This window comes from Trachurus japonicus, chromosome 24 (assembly GCF_045865225.1).
Source record: "Trachurus japonicus isolate A0001 chromosome 24, Traja_1.0".
In the NCBI taxonomy this organism is placed as follows: Eukaryota; Metazoa; Chordata; class Actinopteri; order Carangiformes; family Carangidae; genus Trachurus; species Trachurus japonicus.
Window position 1 is genome coordinate 14,351,163 of NC_140930.1, and position 22,071 is coordinate 14,373,233.

A 22,071-nucleotide genomic window follows, 5' to 3' on the forward strand; every position below is an offset into this window, starting at 1 on the left:
GGGGTGGGTCGACTACCATACACACACACACACACACACACACACGGATATTGAGTTTTCTTTTTAGCACGAGTGTCATAAAACAACAACACACCGTGCGTGCCTATGAATGAGCCTCTATTATGTTTCGCAATAATGTTTTACACACACGACGTTTAATGACATCTGTTCCCGTTAATGCTGCTAACTCAGCCCCACGGTGCTGCTGCTGGTGCTGGTGGTGGTGGTGCTAAGCTAGCAGCATGTCATCATGACCACGTCGCTGACTGACTGACTGACTGGTCCTTTTATGGTGCTGTGTCTTGTCTTTCGCCCTGTATTACTGGTGCTGGTACTGGTACTAGGCTTGGGTGGCTAGCTATCGGGGCAGTACAAGGAGTAATAAACCCCGAATGAAGCCCTTTAATGGTTTAATAATCTGAAAATAGCCTCCACTACTACGCGCCTTTCGTGTACGTTTCGTGCAGTAGCCTCACCCTGAACCGGTTCGCGGCAGCAGACCCTCTCAGGAGTGTGTTTTACACGTCTTACCATTGGCTGCTTCTTCTGCGGATTAGAGCAAGTCAGTTTGTTTACAGTCCTGCTTATGTTAAGTACACACATGACTCGTGTTGTTGTCTCTTTTTTTTTGCTTCTTTATGTCAAACAAGCCGGGGGATGCTAACCACAACCACCGCGGCTGCTGCTGCTGCTGTTGTGTCTTCTCTCTCTCTGTGTGTTTTCAGACGGTGTGTATCAGGATGGCACAGCTCTTGGACGGGGCCGGCAAACTGGGCTGGGTTCTGCTCAAGGCTGTGCTCCGTTTCGTGTTTATGTTGTTCAACAACTGTGTAGCCATCCCTTCCTACTGCTTCTACCTGCTGCTCCTCCAGCCGCTGAGAATATGGGACAGGTCCACTTTCTGGCTCATTGAAGGAATCATGTTCAAGTGGTTGCTGGCCATGGTGTCTTCCTGGGGCTGGATTGCAGGCTACACAGGTAAGATAATAGCGTATTATTTGTGCATTGTGCTCTGGATTGCACGCAGACATGTATATGTCCATACTTGGTTTAATAATAGTAGCTTTACTGATGTTTCCCATCAGCTTTGCTCAAAATTGCTCTAAAGGCGGTGAAGTTGCACCATGGAGTTTGTTTGTCCCTTATGTGTTTACATTAGAATTGCAGAGGTAAACATCCGTCTCACTGAAAAAGATGAAGCAGAAGATTGTTTATGCAACAGTTTAGAGGATATTCTGGGCAGACTCTTCTAAACATTTGGATGCAAAAGTGTTGTTGTGTTAGCTGCACAATAATAAGTTATGATGCAGCTTTCTAGTCAAAACAAGACGATAGCTGTTTAAATCCTACAACATGAACCCAAAATGTAAAATTTACTATTATTAGTCACAGATCTCTTGCGAAATCATGCATTAATATTTACTTTTTTTGCACAAAAATAACAAAGACATGTCATTTCCTTCTACCTGGATCACAGAGTAAAGTTACAACATTAAAAATTGATGAAATATCCTTTTTGTTGTGCAGCAGACATATTTTTATTTCATCCAGCTGAAGAGAAGAGTTTTGTAGGTGGTGATAAGTGCTGTTGAAAAACCGTCTGTGCTTTTTCAAACACTCAAATGTCAATAAATGAGTGGTACAAACTGGGGCTAATTTCCCCCCAGCTGACGACTGCTGGCCTCTGTATGAACACTGAGGCAAAAAATGTGTAGTTGCCATCCCACTGCCCTCTGTCACTGAGTGTTTTTTTCTTTTCCCTGAATTAGAAATAAGTCAGTGACAGGGTTAGGGCAGACGGTTGCATAAAAATGAGGTAGTTGGAAGGAAATCGAATAGAAATGCTCGTCGTTCTTTTGAATCTTAAGTGGCACAGCTGCTTTTGGCTTCACTTTCAATAGAGCATTTCCATCCGAAGCAAGATTACTTTCTTCTATTGTAGTGATGCTGTGAAACCCTCCTCACCTTGAAAAGCATAGCTGAGGCTGTTTTTTATTTATTTATGCAGTTATACATAGTCACATTTGTATTTTTGGTGCATATGGTACCATTTCACTTGAACAAGGAGTTTTACTCACAGAGCTCAAACAAATAACTTATTAATCATGCTATTCTGATAACTTGGTGATTGTTTCAGTTGATTTTCAAGAGAAATGCCAGATTTTGTAGTTCCAGGTTATCAAATGTGTGATGATTTACTGCTTGTCTGATATGACAGCAAATTACATCTTTTGTGTGTTGGGTTTGTGGTTTGGCAAAACAACATACAGTACATGTGAAGACATGGCCTTGGGCTCTGTATAACAGTGGCAGGAACTTTCTTTATATTTCATAATCTAATTGAATAATCAGGCTTAACACATAATGAAAAGAAATATATTAGCTGCTGTCTAGCTGAATACTTGATTCACAAAGGTTTTTTTTCTTCCCCTTGCTGTAAAGAGAACATACCACATTTGTTGATTCCTCTCCACTGGCTTGTTGAGGATGGTGAAGTGATTCAGGCTGTCAGGGGTGTTTGGTTGCACAGAGCTGTGAGCAAAATGCTTACAAATTGCTGAAGTGGTGAACATGGAGCGCAACAAGGCACGCTGATTAATATTGCAAAGCTCTCAGCCTATAGAACACCTGGTCTTTTGTTGAGTAATATGTGTTACAGACCAGTGAGAGTGTTTTGGAAGTGAGACACCATCCAGGCGTAGTATGTGGAGGAGGACTCTGGTTGAATTGCGACAATCAGATGTAGCGTATTTTAGAAAATTCACACTAGTCTTGTGCTTCTTGTATTAATGACATTCATATATTTGTACATCCAGCTGCGCTTTTGGCTACATTTATACTTGTATGTAGTGAAATGGTCAAATTTTGTTTATTTTTTAAATTCACAGATAAGTTTTTACAACAATGTAAAACTGTAGCAGTTAATTAATTGATCAAATTAATGTGAGTCAAGTGTGAGCAGGCATAATATATGTGTATTTTGCAGTCACAGTGCATTATCAGTCATCAGCTACAGTATTTAATGAGCAGTGAGGTATCAGTCTATGCATGTTTTTTAAAACTATCACTTTAGTGCCTGCAAATTATTTGATATGAGTTTTTATGAGACTCGTGAGGAAGTACAGAAAAAAAAAGTTGACTGACTGGAGCCACAGGGGAATGAATGTGAGTGCAAAGTTATAAGCCCTAAAATTAACTTAAAAGAAGCCACAGATGCAAATAAAAGAAATAAAAAGAGTGACATGACATTACAGAGTAATTTGAATGCCCTCCTTTTTTATTTGTGTTGCTCTGTGCAAACATGTCAGGGTTGTTTGTTTTTATTGTCACTGTAGCGCAGGTTTGAGCAGTTACTAAGCACAGAAGAAAACATTTTGCCAGAGTAAATATAACTTTATATAAACTGTCCCTAGTCGAAGAGTTAGCATGCAGTAGACCAAACCTGGAGCTCGTGCAAGCGTCAAGTATTGTGACCTGCATTTCAAGGCTAGTGAGTCAAATTAACCCCATTACCTTTGCTTCACAAGGCACAGCACCGTGTAACTACCAGCTCCCTCCCTGCACCGTGTGAATGAGCTCCAAGTCTGGACAACACTCAGAATCCTAAAAATAAAGCTCTGGGTTTTGTCCAAGGTCACACCTTTACAGTCACACTTGTAGTACACAGTCCTCTCCCCGTTCCTTCCAAGAAACAGCTGTAAATTATTAAGTATGTATACGTACTGTAGGCCTCTTTCCCAGGCACTTGAATGGATAAGTGGTCTTAAACTTTTTGGATTCCACTGTGCATGTTCAGATATTGGCAGCCGCCCCATTTCAATTTAAATGCAGTAGCTTGATTCACTGTGAGCTAAGATGTTATCAGCCAGTTATTTATTTATTTATTTATTTTTTAATTCCTCATCTCATTAAAAAGACACACTGATTTAAAGACAATAAACCGCCATGTTCCTTAAGAGCTGCAAAAATGTGTTGATTATTCATCTGCTGTAAATGAGTTGTAAACAAACACACAACAAAAAATGCATTTGGCTTCTCAAAGTTTGCTGGTTTTCTTAGTCTGTGAGATTAACAATATGTTTTTAGCTTTTCACAGTATCTTCAGTGTGTCGAAATTGTGCATATTTTTTGGCCAAACAATTACTCAAATAATCAAGACAATGATGACGAGATTGATTGAGAAATGAATGACATGCATATTTATTTATTTATTTACTTACATGCAGAAAGACAGATATTTTTTCTCAGGTAACTTTTGTCCCAGACAGAACGAATATTTAGACTCACTGCTCCTTTCATCCGGCACATGCACTGAAGAAATGCAGGATGTGTGTCAGGGAAATGGGAATATGCATTCACAGCCTGACACAATGCAGTTGAGCATTGCTTATCAGACATGAAGGATGTTGCATCAGCGCCACTGGAGAGGCAGAACAATGGTGCTTTGTAGATGACATAGATCATGTTATCAGTATTATACATGGCAAATTTTTCATCATTAGGATAATTTGTACAGAAGAGACAATAATTCTGGAGATGACTTGTTGGAAGAGTTAGTTTTTTAGTAACATGACTCAACTGGTTTGTGTAATCAAAGCAACATTAAGGAACTGATTTAACCTTAAATCAACAGCTTCAAAATGAATTTATTAATTGTATTCCCACTCTGGAGCTTGGGGTCTTCAGCTTCAGCTCAGTCTGTTACTAACGAAGCAGCTGACTTGATTGGAGTGGATCTGAGTGTTATTCCTGGTTTGTACACCGATGGTGATTTTGTGATTGTAAGCTGAGCTAGGCATGGCTAATATAGCAAACCTGAGCTGTTAGCTTTGATACCTGCTGGCTGTATAGGTTTACTATGCATGAAGGTTTGTGTGTCTGTTCTGGGAGATGTTTGTATTCTGCGTGTCTTTTTAAATGTTCCTTGACCTCTGGCTGAAACTGAAGTGAGGGCTGCCTCCCACCTGCCTCATGAGGAGTTTTTTTTTTTTCTTGTTATAACATCAAAGATAGGCTGTAATTAGTTTCAGCCACTCTGCAGGCAGGTTAACGTGTGAGAGGCAAATTAACTACAAACCCTCAGATACAGTTATCCATAACTAAATCACTGATAAAGAGAGAGGTTGACCCTAGCCATGATAATATGTTGCATGTGTTTGTGACACCCTTTTAACCAAACCCACACTGTGTATTATTGTGTCAGGGCTTCTGACTAACCTTTTTTTTACTTGCGGCACAGTGGCCCCTAACTCGAAATTATAGGAGTGCAGGCAGGAAATGTATGGGTTTCACGTCATAAATCATCTTGCAAAGCAAATATTCACATTGCCTTTTAATTTGTGATCCTCACACACATTGGCCTGCCACCTGTAATGACAGATTTCAGATTTTTTGAGTCGTCTCTTCCACATTTCACCAGTATTTAAAAAAAAACAACAACAACAGCAGATTTACTGGTTGCACTGTCTCAAATATTAGGGGCAAAATGCCCCAGTTTAGGGTCAGTGTGGAGCCCTGTGCATCATCAGTCATTGACATCATAATGTCAGCTGACATCACATACTTGCACGTCATTACTGAGGTGATTGTGTGTCCACTACACTTACTTCAGGTTTCAGTGCTTTGTGATGTGCTGATGCCTCTTTTCTACAGTCACCAGCACATTTTGACTAAAGTGCTGTACACAACACTTTCTTTTTTTTTTTCTCCCATTTCCGTGTGTCCATTCAGTTTGTGTCAGCAGACGGACACCGCAGATGCACTGTGGCGCCGGTGCAACAATTTAATGGTCATTAGTTTGTTTACCCACTTCGCAGAATCATTCTTAATTATTTGAGAAAAGCGTTTCAGAGAACTGTCGGCCACATGCGTCGAATATGAATCATCCTCAAATTATTTATTTAAATAAATAAATAAATTCTTTGTTGGACAGTTACACAAGTCACCTCAGAAAACCACCCAAGTATGAACGATTTCCAAGAAACAGTCTTGTACTGTATTAAGTGGAATTACGGTTACGCGGCCACTTGCTTGTATAGTCATTGGCCCTGACCCCCTTTCCCCTGTTGTTGACAAAAGCAGTGCATCTGCATGAGGTCTGATCAGACACACATGCACAACAGTGGGCACAAACAGGTGCACTAAAGCCGGCAGGATTAGGTTTTCATTGCATGTGCAACGAGTGGGTGGTCTGTTGGACCTGTGAGGAGGACGAAGATGGAGACTATTAGATTGGAGAGAGAGACCGAACACTTGTTTCCTAGTTACACGTTCTGTTTCCTGCTCTTTGATCATATTGGGAACGTGATGTATAGATCACATGACCGTAACATGCTACAGGCGTCAGATCTCCGTCTTCTCATCACCAGGAATAGAGCAGCAAACTCCAGCCTCTCCTCCACTTCACATGTACATTATGATATTTTAAGATTTATTATTCACCCAGCAGAAAATGAATTAATTATGAATTGATTAGCTGAATCAATAATGAAAATAATGCATCAACATGTTGTTTTTCCGAGTTACTACATTAGTCAAAATACAATGTTAGTCTCAATAGCAAAATAGTTTTTGTTTGACCTAGGGCTCAACTTATTATTCACATTTTCAATTACACCTACACTGATTGATTATTTGGTTTATGAAGTATCAGAAAATTGTGGGGGGGGGTTTGCTCTTTAGAATCTGTTTTATTTATCAAAATATCCCTCAGATATTCAGATATGTTTACTGTCTTGTAAAAGCTGGTATCAGTAATTTGGTTTGCTTTTGTTTTTTGCCATACATCCATCAATCAATTTATTATTGTTGCACTTAAATCCTCAGTCCTTTAGGTCTGCCAAGGCGAGGACAGGTTGCTGTGTATATGTAACTTGGATTTCAGTTTTCCTGTAAATGTTTTGGACCGATCAGATTTCAGGTGTGCTAGGCAATCCGCACCGCAGGGCTGGAGTAGATGTAAAAGATCGTATCAGTTCATATCACTCTGAAGCTCAAACAGAGCTGCTCCTCATTCTTTGAAGCCTCTGCACAGCCAGGATACGTCCACAGAAGTGTTATCAGTGTGATTGGACTTATTCTGTGGACTGTGTGGGTGTGTACTGATCATCTTTGATTGATGGGCGCCTGGCTGTTCCGAGTCGTCTTTGTTGCCCTTGTTTGGCTGGGACAGTTTACAGCTTTATGATTCTTTATTTGGTTTATCATCAACTTTAGACGGGCTCGGTCGTCGTTGAGTTAATGTCTGGCAGCCTCCTGTTTGAAGCGAGCATTTCTTCTTGTATTTTAAATGAATATTCCATGAGCTCGGCTTTGTGATCAATGTAAAGGAAGAAAGTCCGGAGGCAACATAAGAATAAGCTGCCAAAGCAGACATTTGGACATAATTCACAGTGAAAAAGCAAAAGCTGTGTGCACTTAAAGGTTTTACTTGATTTTTTAACAGACTTTGGTTTAAAATACAACAACAAAAATGTATATCATATGTGATAATGCAGTCATGTCTTGTAGTACAAGTGAAGGAGGCCAACCAATGTGATGTAATGGCCCTGCAGCTTCAGTTCAGATGAGAGGGCGATAGCATGAATGGGAATTAACATCACTTTTGTTCTTAAGCCCTGAAACATGTTTGCATAAGTGGAGGCTGATGTTTCCCTCCCTGGCGTACAGAAAGACTGTGGGGTATTGATGTGCATGAGCAACGCATTATGTGGCAAATCCATATTTTAATGTTAATGTGTTGTGATGTAATTGATTAGACAAACTTTTAGGAGGAATGGATGGGGGTCAAATTGACTTTTAGCTTTTAATGAGGGCAGGAAATTAAAGGCAATTCATGGGACCTAATTTATTCCATTGAACCTACATGGAGATAACCGGTCTGGGTTTGGCCTGGTGTCATTCTCCGTTTCATTCTCCCAATTTAACCAGTCCCCGTGAGGTTGGACCATGACTAACTATTTCACATGTCTGATAAATACTCAACTTCCAGACGTTTATGCTGTTGGACAATACCAAAAGCGTTGCTGACACTCCTGCCCCTAGCCTATATTAGGTCATCGTTTTAGCCTGATCAATATTGGATTTGTTAGACCAAACTCGTGATAAATGTGCCCCCTTTTTCTTTTTAGCCACAATAGATGGGGATGTGGGGTCGACCCACCTCTGTTTTCCAGACCAGTATATCTGTGTTAGATGGATTGCCGTGGTATTTTGTACAGATGTATTCGTGGTTCCCAAAGGATTTAATCTTTGACTCTGATAAACCCTCTGACTTTTCTTCTAATGCCACAAGGTTGATATTTGTGGCCCAAGAGTTGAATGTGTCGGAAACAGTTGGTAAGATTGGGACACTATGTTTTATCTATCAGACAGGTGAATTTTCTTTGCAGTGAGTGTTGTAGCTTCACTGAGCCTCCACAGCATGGTTGCATTGGTCTTACAGGCTGGTCACATGTGTATTTAAGAGGAACTATGCAAGATTTGCACCTTAATTAAACAGCTTCAGAGTAATTGTGATGGTTAAATGACTTACAGGGAGAATAGAGGCTCTCTGCCTTCCACCTAGCGTCTCTTGACCACAAAAAAAAAACAACCTTACAAGATCAGGTCTCAGGAACAGGTAAAGAACAGATCTCGTCTTGTGAGAAACATGGACTGCTTTACGCCACTGTGACACCAACACACCCGGTAATTCATAATCTCTTGTTAACGTCGCCCACCATAGTTTCTGCTGTTTTACTAACCCTCCTTTCGGCCATGTGCATTTGTTTACAACGAAGCCGGCGAAAGCGGTAGATAGGCAAGGCAAGGCAATTTTATTTGTATAGCCCGTTTTTACAAACAGTTTGTCTCAAAGGGCTTTACATCGCATCGTAACAACATCCTCTGTCCTTAGACCCTCACATCGACTGAGGAAAAACTCCATGGAAACCCTTTTAACAGGGAAAACCAGGAGAATATAATGTTATATAAAGTATATCATATATCGAGAAGATAATGTTATGTATCGTATACGATGTTACAACACGTACATTTGTATAGTTTAATCTGTCATAAACGGATTACGGGGTGCATTTGTGTCGCGGTGCCACAGAGACGAGAGCTGGGACACCGGGGCGGCGGCTCCGGTTTTTGGCCAAGAGATGCAACAAGTGACACACATGGAAGGCAGAGAGCCTCCATTGTCCCTTATAACAAGTTAAGCCATTTACTAAACCATCCCATTACTCCAGAGCTGTTTAATTAAGGTAAAAATGTAGCATAGTTGAGCTACAAATCCTGCATAGATCCTCTTTAACTACAGGCAGAGGTCAGTGGTCATTGTAAATGAGACTTTAATTTGCAGCCCTGCACTTAGCCACTGTCGCCATATTCACTTGCTCTTGGTGGGATGTGTTGGGTTTCTAGATACTATTACGAAGAGAAGGTTTACATCTTCTCTGTTTGTAAAGTGCCTTGAGTTAACTTTGTTGTGAATCGGCGCTGTTTAAATGAAACTTGCCTTGACAACACGACAGGTGAAATGTACTGAACTTGATGCAAATTATCCTTAGATGCCCTTTGAACAGCAGCTGCGTGAGAAACAGTTGCTATCATCTTGATTGCAGCCGAAGCCAAGCAAAGAGTTGTTTACAAGACTTAACGACAGGAAATAGCTTTAAAGTTTCTACAAAATGGAGGAAAATCAGATCATCACAGTTTCTGGCTGGCAGTTTCTGACTGTGTGCATTTAATGAGTTACCAGAAAATAAAAAAAATAGAAAAGCACAGTGATGTTGTGTCTGGCAGCAGCAGATACATTAGAAAACATGTCTAGTCAGAGCAGGGTATGTAAATTAAGCGCTCATTACAACACATCCCCAAAACTACAGATTCATGAGTGGCCGGATACTAACAACTATTGTGTAACTGTGTGTGTGTGAACGCAGCCCCACCTCTTGTTCAGAAATGCATGATGTGTGTTTTTTTTTTCCTCAAGGACTGCAGTAAACATTAAACTCTGTGGGAGATTTAGGGTTGAAAAATAAACTTGTAATTGGTCTCTGGTTCTGTAATGTCTTGTTACTCATCCACCAGTGGCAAACTATGACAGGGTTATAAAATAAACTGTTTTATAGTTTAGCTTTCATCATGATCACCACCTGACTTTGTTCTCGGCCACTTACACCTGACTGCTTGTTCGACAAACAAACGAACACACTCCTAAATCAGTCCTGATCAGTGTTACTGTAAAAGTAAGTTATGGCTGCCAAAGTCCACAGAAACAGGAAGATGTGTCTGTGAGCAACATTTTGCGGTTTGCTTGCAGCCTGACGTTAATTCCCACTCCTCACCCAGTTGACCCATTAACCAAAGAGCTTTAACTATCAATGAAAAATCCTCCCCTTCCCCCCCTCTGTATATATAATATATACATATTCTTGGGGCTTCTTTTCTCTTCTTTTACAGCACTAAGCTTCTCCATTGCAAATGTGTCTGTCCTCTGCTGTGATACCTCGCCACATCCCTCTCCTCCTCTGGAGAGGGAGAAAGCGGTGTAGCGATGGGCAGCAAGGTCAGCGCTACACCATTTAGCTGACCACCGATACCGGATTAGACACTGTTCCTGCAGTGTGGCTGTCATCCTGCCACGCTAACTGTGTCATCTCTCAAAGACAATTTCCCTAATGTATTCCATCTGACAGATGACCCATCTCTGTGATATCATTTATGCTCGTCTCGCGCAACAATGGGGACTTCGGCGAGCGTGGAGGCACGCTCCTTATGAAATGACGATGCCTTCAGGGTGCGTACGCCCCCACGCTCCCCCTGTCCAGGTGTCACAGATGTGTCACTTTTCCAGAAATATGCTCTCGATTCTCGTCCTCATGAGGATTGTTGCTTTTCTCTTGAGGACAGGAGGTGAGACTTGGGCCTAAATTGAACATGGCAACAACTTTCCCCCTCCTCCTCCTCCTTTTTTCTTTTTGAATCACTTATTCAAACCTCTTTGAGGATGTGTAATGTTGAAAGATTCAGAGACAGTCTGAGCCTCCAGGCTACAGCTGAGACGACGTGTCCATGTGCGTTAATAAAAATTTTAAAAAACACAGAGGATGAACACTGATTACCAAGTTGTTGCTTGTATCACATGATCGGTGTGTACTCGACTAGGCTACATTAACAAGCTCAAATGTCTGTTTAAGTGGCTGTCGTATCCGTGTCTGTAATATAATACAATAAACATAATAAGCGCGATGGAGCTTCCTGCGTTAAATGCCTGCAGCCAAGGAGTGTGTCCTCCGATATTTGCTAATGAACCCCCTGAGTAAACGAGGTGTGTGTTAGCATTACGTGGCTAAATCTCATTGTGAACGTGCTGAATCGCTAGCATCGCATCGCCCGGGGTTGGATTTCCTAGTGGAATATGAGCATCGTGCAACCGTCATGAAAACTTTTTTTTAAATATATTGGAGTGATTAATACGATGGGTTTCTTGAAACACCTTTCTCCAGGGAGGTGTCTATACTTTCATGTAAATGTATCCTCTTTATCATATAACGCCTGCTGCATTTGGTAAAATCTACCCAAGTCGAGAGGTACAGAGTTGACACCAAAAGGTTTTTTAGCTGTGTTTTCATTTCAAGGAAGTCTGAGTCTCCAACCGTTTGGCCTCGGCTCCCTAGATAATTAGGACTTTTCAGTTCCCGTCGATGATCTGATTAGAGAGTGGGACGATCATTGAAAGGCTTCCTAGAAGATGTACTCGTGGGTCACGTCTCTTACCAGTCGGCTTTTACTTAGTGTTGGGGAAGTTATTTTTGATGACCTTGTGAAATTAAGCTCAAGTGACTGATAATTCTCACTTATCAACAGGCCTGTATCTCCTGTCATGATGCTCCTGATAATAGTCACAGTCAGGCAGCTCTGTACTTCTTCAGGGTGAGATCAGAGCTTCAACTATTGGTTGATTTTATCGATTTGGCCCATTATTTCTTAATCCTAATAATAGATTTGATCGTGCTCCAATCAAAAATGTCAAAAGTTATTTCAAAATTTGTTGTAAGCTGAATGTCTTGTGTGTGCTGGAAATTACTATTACAACCCATAACTGCATATTTAATGGGATTTAATGGTGATTAACATTTTTTTTCTGACATTCATATATATATATTTGTAAACAAAGCAAAAATGTTGCCTCATATTTTTTGGTATGTGATGAAACATCACTGAAAGGGACTCATCCTTCAGGCGACTTGCATCTGAATTAATCACAAGTTGAAGAAAAATCGATTTTTCAAATCAGGGTCGAATGGTTCTTTCAGTCACATTCAGGAGAAGAAGAAACTCACCTCACATGATTTATTGTTACAGCAGAAACATCTTGGAATATGATGATATCTAGGGTCAGATCGCCCACAGCGAGGTTCTTGGCAGTAGTCTAATTAATGTGTTGTTGTTCATCTCTTAAGCTTCACACTTGTTGAGAGCCGCGCTGACGAATCCTTCGTCACTTTTTGCCCCAGTCTGCTTCTCTTCATCTTCAAGGTGAACCAGTCAAACTCATCCGTGCTTATGACTGTGACCATAGGCTGCACTACATTATTGTGCCGAGGCAAAATATTCCACATTTTTTAAACAAGTGGTCTATTGAGACTGCTGTCGGAGGACGAATTACCATATCAGCTCCTGCTATGATTAATTTTTCCCTGTTTTGACTGTGATCTTGCTCTTTGATTGTGAAAGACCGACACCAGAACCTGACATTTATCGTTTGCCAATGCGTCATGATGCCATTTTGTGTGCAACAGGAAACTCATCTGTTAAGAAATAAGAACTACAGCTCCTTATTCCCACTGCTGATGTATTAAGGTGCTTTTTTTCCCCCCTCTGTGGAAATTTTTATCCATTTGACTAATTGTGAAATCTAACTATCTTTAACATTTTGTCATGCACGAGACACACCCTGTATCTTAGTGCTGTGTTGGTGTTTTTGTTGCCTAATTCAACATTAAACTTAGTGTGTAGAATCGGTTCTGAATTATCTGAAAGCTCATCCACAATACAAGTATTTTATCGTTTTGGCGTTTCGTCCAGACAGAAACGGTGTTTAACAAATTTCCGTAAGGACAGTAAAGGTCTTTTTAAGTTTAAGAAAAAGATCGTTTTGGGTGAAGCTCTGTTTTTCGTGTGGACGAGGCCTTAATCTGCCAGAAAATCCCAATGTTGACTCCCTAGAAAAGAAAGGTTTGCTTACTCCCCAGCCTGAAGCCTGAATGATGCAGCATTTGCATTACACAGAGCTGGAGCTGGTCAGACCCTCCCAGAGCTGTGGACTCCCAGTAAACAACTGCAGCCCGGCTCAATCTTTCACCCCCTTGGTTCTCTGTTAATATGCAGAGCTGCTCAAGTGTGTTTTTAAATTGCAAAGGAAGCAAGCAGGGCTATTGTTGTCACCCCCTCTTCTCACATGAGATGCATTTCCTCCTTTGTTGCAGCTCCTGTGTGTGTCCTGTCAACAATCACCCACAGGTGAATGGTTGGTGAAGTAGCCTGCATGATCTCAATAGAGGCCTGACGATGTAAATCAGGGACAAGAGGCCAGACGGGCCAATGGAGATGTAGCCCTGTAGGTGCTGATAGAGGTAGTAGTCATTGTCTGGTTGAAAGCATTTGTTAAGTAGAAACACTGAGTATGAATTATAAGCAGTGGCAGGAGTTCACAGATTTACCATGCGGTGGCAAAGGTGTGTTTTAATTATCTCCAATCATCAGTGTACATCCTTTTAGTACCAATGAGCTAATGTGGATCTACTTACATGGTCTGTGAGCTTCAAAATATGTTGTAGATGGAGATACATTTGTAAAGATTCGAAGCACAGCACTGACATTAATGAAAAAGATGAGGTGCATTTCCTGTATTGTTGTTTTAAGGATCAGAAATGGCTCCCAGCGACTCCATCCACAGTAAACAGTGATAACTCAAGAGTTTTGTTTGTCTGGAGAGCCGACTGTCCCAGTGGTTCATTGACCTCGAGGGCATGTCAGTTGAGATAGCGTGAAAGTGAATTTGTCAAAACAGGTATGTGATTGGAGAACAGTTTGTAAAAGCACGAGGGGTCAGGTTATATACACTTTCGCCGTCACATGCTGCGTTCAATGCCCCTCAAAAGATGCGGATGTTGAAGCTCAGATGGCCTTAAACCCAATTTTAACCATGTTCCAGTTAAAGCTTGTCATTGTTGCTTTCTTGTTGTTGTTGTCACTGTTGGCAACACCAGTTTATAACAGTACATTATGCTGTTTGTTTGTTTGAACAAACACCATGGCAACATGTCCACAAATACAAGTTGCACAGTACTGTGCAAAGCCGTTTTAATTAGACATAAATGAGGCAGAAGTTTTTTTTACGGCAACCCTTTAATGTACAGGCTGTTAATCACATGATAATGTCAAGAAATAACAATTAACTCTGTCATAATGTCTAGAAATAGCCTAGAAATAACGTTCAATTTTATAGTAATGCCAAGAAATATAGCCAAGAAAGAACGATTGATTGCGTAGATAGCCCAGAGATTTCGGTCAATTGCAAAGACTTGGTGGAGTAAAATTCTGGCCTTTCCCAAAAAATAAAAAGCATGAAAAGCATGTGTAATCTCACTACGCAGTTACTTGTTATTTCTTGGCAATTTTTTTTGACATTATCATGTAATTAACGGCCTGTAAATTAAAGCGTTACCGTTTTGACTTCTGCAGCCGTCTTGGATTGCAATGTTCAGCTTGGTGAGATTTCCAGCTGGAGTCTCCTTTTCAGTTCAGTTCAGACGCACCAAAAGTGAAGGTACAGAGCTTGTTGGAAAAGCTGTTTTTTGACTGTTAATATGAATTTTTTGTTGACTTTCACATAGACTTTGGTTTAACTGACCGTTAAAGCACTTTTCACACCCTACCCACCCCTGTATAGATACATAATGAGTGTTCATGCGTCATTTTGACAAAGGGTTCAGTGTGAATTTCTCTTCTCATCTGAACCCAGACCTTGTGTTGTAGCTGGATCATCAGTCCAGCTCTGATATATGATATAACACTGACCGCCCAATCGTTGATTTAAACTCCCTTTTTAATTTCATTAATCCAAACTATTTGGCTGTGACATTTATATGAAACTGGCTGTGAAGTCACAAGAACAGGAAATGAGTCATATCTCCAACATTTAGTCTGATCAAAATGGTTCTGTGGGTAGATAAGACCTCGATGTACCTGTGTGTGTGTGCGGTGTACCCTGCTTGACGTGCCTCTACTTGGCCCAAAGAACTGCAGCTTGCAGCTATATTTTGCAATGTATTATTTTTATCGCTTTGACAGCGAACAAAGCCCTGGTTCTGTTCTCAGCTGCACATGGACACCTTATGTTGTCTCACTGATATGGGAAATTTTATTTATGGATCGTAGACATGCAAATGAGCCTGAGCTCCTGTAAACTTAACCTACTGCTTGTCTAAAATGTTATTTCAGCGAGGGAGCTCCCACAAGTGTGATCTTAATGTTGAGGTGTTGACACAGAGAGCTGCTGCTGATGATGATGATTACGTCTTCACACTAAGAATATTCAGATTTTAATCTTCTGTTACCTGCTGTACCTGTTCTGTACTGCCTGAACAAAGACATGAGTGCATAAGTACAACTTCAGACACCCAAATGATTATAGTTAAAATACTAATATAAAGGTAGGAAAAGGTAGTTCAGTACATTTTGTCCTTGATGAGAAAATATCATTGTGCGACCCCGGGATGTAATAATGAAATAACAGCTCTTTAATTAGCCAGAGTGCAATAAAAGTGCTCACAGATTTAAAAAAAAAAAAAAGTTGTTTTTAACACTTCCCGACCTATGAATTCATTTCATTTCTGGAACAATGTAGGGTAAATGCCAACATCTATATCCTTCAAAATCAATGTAATAATTTTCAACATAGATTTTTAGTAACTAAAAGTTGTTGGACATTCAGTCTGAGCTGTCTTTGCTTGTTTATTTTAGGATATGTTTATTTCCTCCTACACCTCGTAGCTGTGCCAGAAAACCACATCTGAGAGTCGAGCGTATGAATGAAAACTCAGATGATCCGACATGTACAAAATCTCTGGGCTCTTTCATAAAATTACAAACTGTTCCTTTTATTTCCCTCACATAGTTTCCTCAGTGACCAGTAGTGAGAGTAGTGGTGATCCTGTTTCCTTAAGCTCACTTCTCCTTTTTCATTCCCCCCTTAACCACTTTTTTTCCATTCATTTTTCACCTCAGACGTTTAGTGATGACTAAACGAAACGCTGCAAAAAATACCCAAAGTTCAGCTTTAAACATGATGCGTGTCCCGACCACCTCTGGTGGTGGACCGACACTCACTGGGCCACATTAACAGAAAAACAGCATAATAATAATAGTTGGTAGGTGGATGGAAATAAAGTTTTTCCTCTTTGAAAGGCCAATGTGTGGATCAGACAGCAGGCAGACAGTTTGTAGGCAGCGTAGCGATACTTTTTAACGGATGTAACACATAAATACATTTTAAATGGTTAGGCTTCCTCTCTTTGAGCTGTGTTCAAAGACTCACGTTCACTCTATGAACGCAGCTCAAAGCAAATTTGTCGCCTTTAGAAATGAGTGTTTTTGCTTTTTACTTTCTCTGCGTCCTAACTTTTAAAACTTATAAAATGGTGTTCAATTCATTTTTGGAGGTTTTTGATTTGGCTCCAACTAGTCAAGGTGGAGTTAAGAGATTTCCAAATTATTTCAAAACACTCTAGCAGATGGGTTTGTAGTTTTCTCTTTTTTATATACTTCATAGAACGAAAAATACACCTAGGTGACACAGAAGCAGATAAATGTAAATTTTGACTGGAGTGTGCATCCGTGGAAGAGATGAAATCTCCATTGACTAATGAGGAGAAGGGCAACACAGTGCAGACTGCTGCTCATGGTTTTATATTATTTAATACTCGGTGCAAGAGGAAACGCCACCGCAGCTCCTTCATCTCGTCATCCGTCACTCTTCATCAACAGCTTGGCAAAATGTAGCAGAGTTTCATGTCACTGTCACTTTCTTCCATCACTACTATTTATATTTTTCTGTGCAGTACTGTATTATCACTATCGTGTATTATTCCTTGTCATTTACAACTTTTCATATGCACATGGTCTGCGTTTTGTCGTCTTCCCTTTTAAATAAATATTTACCATAGTTTCATACGTGTTTTGTACTATGTTATTGTTCTCTTATTTCTGTCGGTAGCCGTTTATTCTCATCTTTTTCTACCTTGTTCGCTTTAGCTGCAGTTACTTGTTAATTAGGGATAAATAAAGTCTTAACTTGTCTCGCTGATCAACAGTTGGTGTTGATAATATGTCAACAAAAGCAGCTAGCAAATGTGCATGGTTAAAACATTATAAAAACTGATGAAGAGGCCCAACTCTCTCTTGTCTTTTAAAGAACAACTTTATGGTTTGACCACTTCATTCATCTTGTAGATGACGTCACATATTGTGTTAATCTTAAGGAAACAGAGGATTTCAGCCTTTGTCATGATAAAATTGCTCTCAACGTGTTGGTTAGACCTCAAACGTTTGCACTGTGGGCTTTGTGACAAACACCGAGTGTAAACAAAAGTGTTGTTTCTTTTTTGAAAACCCCCGCACTTCACTTTTAACAGAAGCGTATTTGCTCAGCCTGTTGAACTAAAGTTTGTCTCTTTATTTTGCCTCGCAGTAACAGAGTGGGGTGACGACGTACGGCCCATCTCTGAGGAAGAAGCCATGGTCATCGTCAACCACCAGTCCACGGGAGACGTGTGCACCCTCATGATGTGCCTGCAGGACAAGGGCACGGTAAGAATAAAGAGAGACATGTTGACTCGTTGTGTCCCTTGTAGAAAACCCAAGACTATAACAACATTACGGTTGAACTGGGGTGACATCAGTGTAAATTAAAGCCATGCAGAAGCTCGAGCCTGCAGGGCTTTTTGCAGTCTGTATTTTACTAGACAGGCTGCTGTCTGAGCCTTTCTGTTGGTCTTTGTTGCCTCAAATAAGGAGTTCATGAGGAACGGTACACATTGCAGTAAAAACCCTCTCAGCAAAAGTTTGTTTTAAGGATGTTTGTTAAAGGTTGGCCTTCGTTTTGTTTAGTTAAATGATATTTACACATAAAGTGTTTTTAAGAACAAGTTTCAATTCAAATGAAATTAATTCCTCTTTTATTATCTCACACTGCTCGTTACCAAGTTCTGCTCTAATGAAACGTTTCTAATCCTCAGTAGTTTTGTCCACTCCTCCTCTGTTGCTCACCTTGAGGTTTCTCCAATTTTTCCCTGTTAAAAGGGTTTTCCATGGAGTTTTTCCTCAGTCGATGTGAGGGTCTAAGGGCAGAGGATGTTGTTGTGATGCCATGTGAAGCCCAGAAAAACTGTTTGTAAAAACGGGCTATACAAATAAAATTGCCTTGCCTTGCCTTGCCTTCACAGACCAAACTTTTTGAGGTTTTTAGTGTAGAACAGGACAGACATCCACCTCCAGCTCAGAACAGTGGTGTCAGTAGTGAAGCAGAGCTGTGGTTTGCTGCATTCAAATGACTAAATGTGAATGTAAGTGTGTCGGGGCAGACAACGACAGACTGTAAAGATCCGAGCGGTGGCTGCTTTGCATTCTTTCATGCAGATTATGATGCAGGTAACGTCAGCAAGGCATCCATCCATCCATACATCAGCAAACACACCCTCTACTCACTCAGTGCATTCAGTTACTGACCGACCCATGAATGAACTTTGACCAGCACTCTGATACAGTACTACTGTAGCTCTTATTTCTTATTGTACCTGACTTTATTTCATTGTAATTTATTGTACAAATGCTGCTATTATTGTGTCTTCTCTTATATTTATATTTATTTATTGTATTTTTTATCTGTTATTTATGGTATGTCTGCCTGTCTTTTAATGTGAGGACTACGGATGGAAATTGGCTTTGAGCTAAATCCGGCATATTTACATGACATCATGTGTACCGTTCATTAATGTGCATTGTCCTCGACAAATAAACAATAAATGAAATGAAATACTCTGTTTCAATAGGGTACTTAATACATTTTATATAACTGTTAGAAGACACCCTGTACATATCTACAGATTTCACACAGTTTTCTGGCAACATAAACAAACAAGGATCAACAAAAATTGACCCACTGACAAATAAGTTTAAGTTAAGTTTTAAGTTTATTTGTTTATATAGCACCTTTAAAAACAAATAGTTTTGGCACCAAGGTGTGTAACAAGCAAAGCGTAAAGAGGTTTTACAGCAAAGTGAAAATAATATGTACATACAAGCAACAAGCAAAAAGTTATTTACAACTCAAGGCATAGAAAAATACAAACAGATCAAACACAATTAAAAACCAAAGAGAAGAACTGGGTTTTAAGTTGCTTCTGAAAAGACAGAGTCAGCTTCTCTCTATATAAAATATATTTAAAAAAGCTGTTGCAGAGAGAATTGGTTTCGAGAAAGCTGAGAAAATAGAATTTAAAGATTTCTGCTGAACCCAACTTTGTTAGTGAAGGCATCAGTAATAGATGTGGAAAGGTTTTATAAGGTTTTACACACCTCATCCACACTACGATGTGTTTTCTACTGTGTTCTCCCTGAGGAGTTTTTTGGGGAATGGGGAAACTCCTATTTTGTTTAGTAATAAAACTATAAGCAAGAGAATATTTACATTTTTAGATATGTCTAGTTCAAATTTCTATATCATTCAGTATGTGTGCAGCTGTGGCCTGGAGCAGCTTGAGCCAGACCCTGAGGTATTAATAAGTATAGTTTACTACTGATTTCATTTATTTATTTATTGAGTTGGGACAATGCACATTCATCAACATTGATGCGTTAAGCATCAGTGTAAATGCGCCGGACTTAGCTTAACTGCTAAATTTCAGCCGTAGTCCCAAGGCAGATTCCTAGACAACATAAACAACAGGAGACTTTAAAAACCTTGCGACAACACATCAAACAATGGACAGTTACAAAACAGAACACAGACAGACAATATCAAGGCAAGACAGACGCAGACAGACAAAATAAAAACAGATGTTATTTATTTTCTGTGTGTAATTCCGTAGGGTGACATGAGGCCGTGACAGTTTGTTATTAGATAGATGGAGATTTGTTACGTACAGGACAAGGTTGTGTGTGATTGTCAGCAGCAGAAACGATGATGAAAGGAGAGAGAAAAAAAAGCCCCATGCACTGTCCAGACACGTCTCACCTCCAAAAAATGCTGATTTGACAACATCTTGTAAACATGCAGCCTTCTGTCCTGCGTGTGTGTGTGTGTGTGTGTTTGAGTGTAGCTGTGACGTCGATGATGTGTGTTTGTTTGGCCGGGGCTGGCGCTGCACTGGAGTCGCTGAGCTGAACTGCACAAACATGATGATGACATGATCCGCCTCAACAACTGCATCCCTGGCCCAGTTTATCCTCTTAGCACTGAAAGGACAGTAAGCCAAAGCTGCATCGGTGCAGGTCATGAGGGTGGAAGCGCTCGGAGGGGGCAGTATCAGTTTGGGACTCTGGCACCCGAGTCAAAGTCATGTGCTGTTGCTCACAGGAAGATGTGGGACTGAGTGAAATGTGTGTGTGTGTGTGTGTGTTTGGGGAGAGAGAGAGAGAGAAGGAATGTTAATGGTGTTTCTCCTCCTTTTTTCAGGTGGTACGGAAAATGATGTGGTTGATGGACCATGTGTTTAAGTACACTAACTTTGGCCTAGTGTCCTTGATCCACGGGGACTTCTTCATCAGACAGGTGAGACTGAGGACGATCATGGGGTAGCAGGGGTAGGACGGTGGTGTGTGTGGTGTGGGAGGGGAGCTCAGCCCCACTGGGTCAGACTGACACATTGTTGTGATGGCTGCTGGAGCGGAGCAGCCTGCCCTGACGCGCCTACACGTGGAGGTCAGGAAATACCAGGAATATTCAAGGTTAACTGTTTAAGCATTGGCTGATCAAGACAAATTATCTCTTTTTTATTTAGGTTTTCAGTTCTTTTTCCATCAATAAACACAAACAAAAACAAAGAAACAACAAAAAATAGACAGAGAATATAACTGAACAGACAAGTTGGCATAGGCCATACATTAGTGCAAAATGTGAGTGAAGTCCACCTTTCTAGGGCTGCCCTCACATAGTCGACCAATCATTAGCCGACCAAAATTTCATTGGTCGATTGGTCACAAGAAGAAAAAACAAAACATTTGGAGCGTGTCTTGTCAGAATTAAGTCAAAATCAACATGACTGAACTGTATATGAAAGGCTATCAGGCTTTTAATTTGAAGGGCCAGATACTGGAAGTTGTGACACTCACTCACTGTCAGGTTTTTTTTTGTTTTGTTTTTTACACTGCATGGCAGGTCCCTATTTTTATTATTCGACTGATCACCATAAATGACGACTATTGGTCGACCAAGAAAGTCTGGGGCAGCCCCACAATCCTTTCCAGTACTTTGTATGCTGTTCAGCCCGTAGTCTTAGAGAGAGGTCAGCGTTTCCATGCATTGTATTTCATTCATTACGAATCATTTCAAGTGCATTTGTATCTCCGGTGTAAAAGTAAAGTTTTTGTCTTCAGTTTTTTGCTGCAATATCCAAGAAATGTAGCGCGTATAACATGACTGAAACATGTTTTGTAGGATTTAAATCTGTGTAATCTGTGTATATGTGTAAAAGCAGCATATAGCACCTTCCATAGTTACAGCTATCTGAAAATACTGTTGACCTTTTGGACTGTTAGTGTCACACCCCTCGACCAAGTTACAGTACAGTACAGCACATTCACTTTAATTATCAGCAGGTGGAGCAGAGATGAGTGTACGCTGACGCTGATTCATCTTCCTCTGCTGTTTGTGCTCTGCGCTCTCAGTCTGATATCTGCAGACAGCTGCTAGTTAGCATTAGCTCACTAGCCTCACTGGGGCTGCTCCTTCAAGTCACGAACGCCCCACAGACTGCAGCAGGTGCACACGTATACTGTAGCTGTTCACGTCACTGCACT

The 22,071-nt window shown here is 40.5% G+C and overlaps 1 protein-coding gene across 1 annotated transcript in view; it reads left to right on the forward strand.

Moving 5' to 3' along the window:
- Positions 1–22,071, forward strand: part of lpgat1 (lysophosphatidylglycerol acyltransferase 1) — a 51,504-nt gene that overhangs the window by 891 nt on the left and 28,542 nt on the right. The window contains exons 2-4 of the mRNA XM_085770606.1: positions 726–978; positions 17,744–17,862; positions 20,729–20,824. Of these exons, the coding sequence (XP_085626732.1) occupies positions 741–978; positions 17,744–17,862; positions 20,729–20,824 (453 nt within the window). The 5' untranslated portion in view covers positions 726–740. The remainder of the gene's footprint in view (positions 1–725; positions 979–17,743; positions 17,863–20,728; positions 20,825–22,071) is intronic.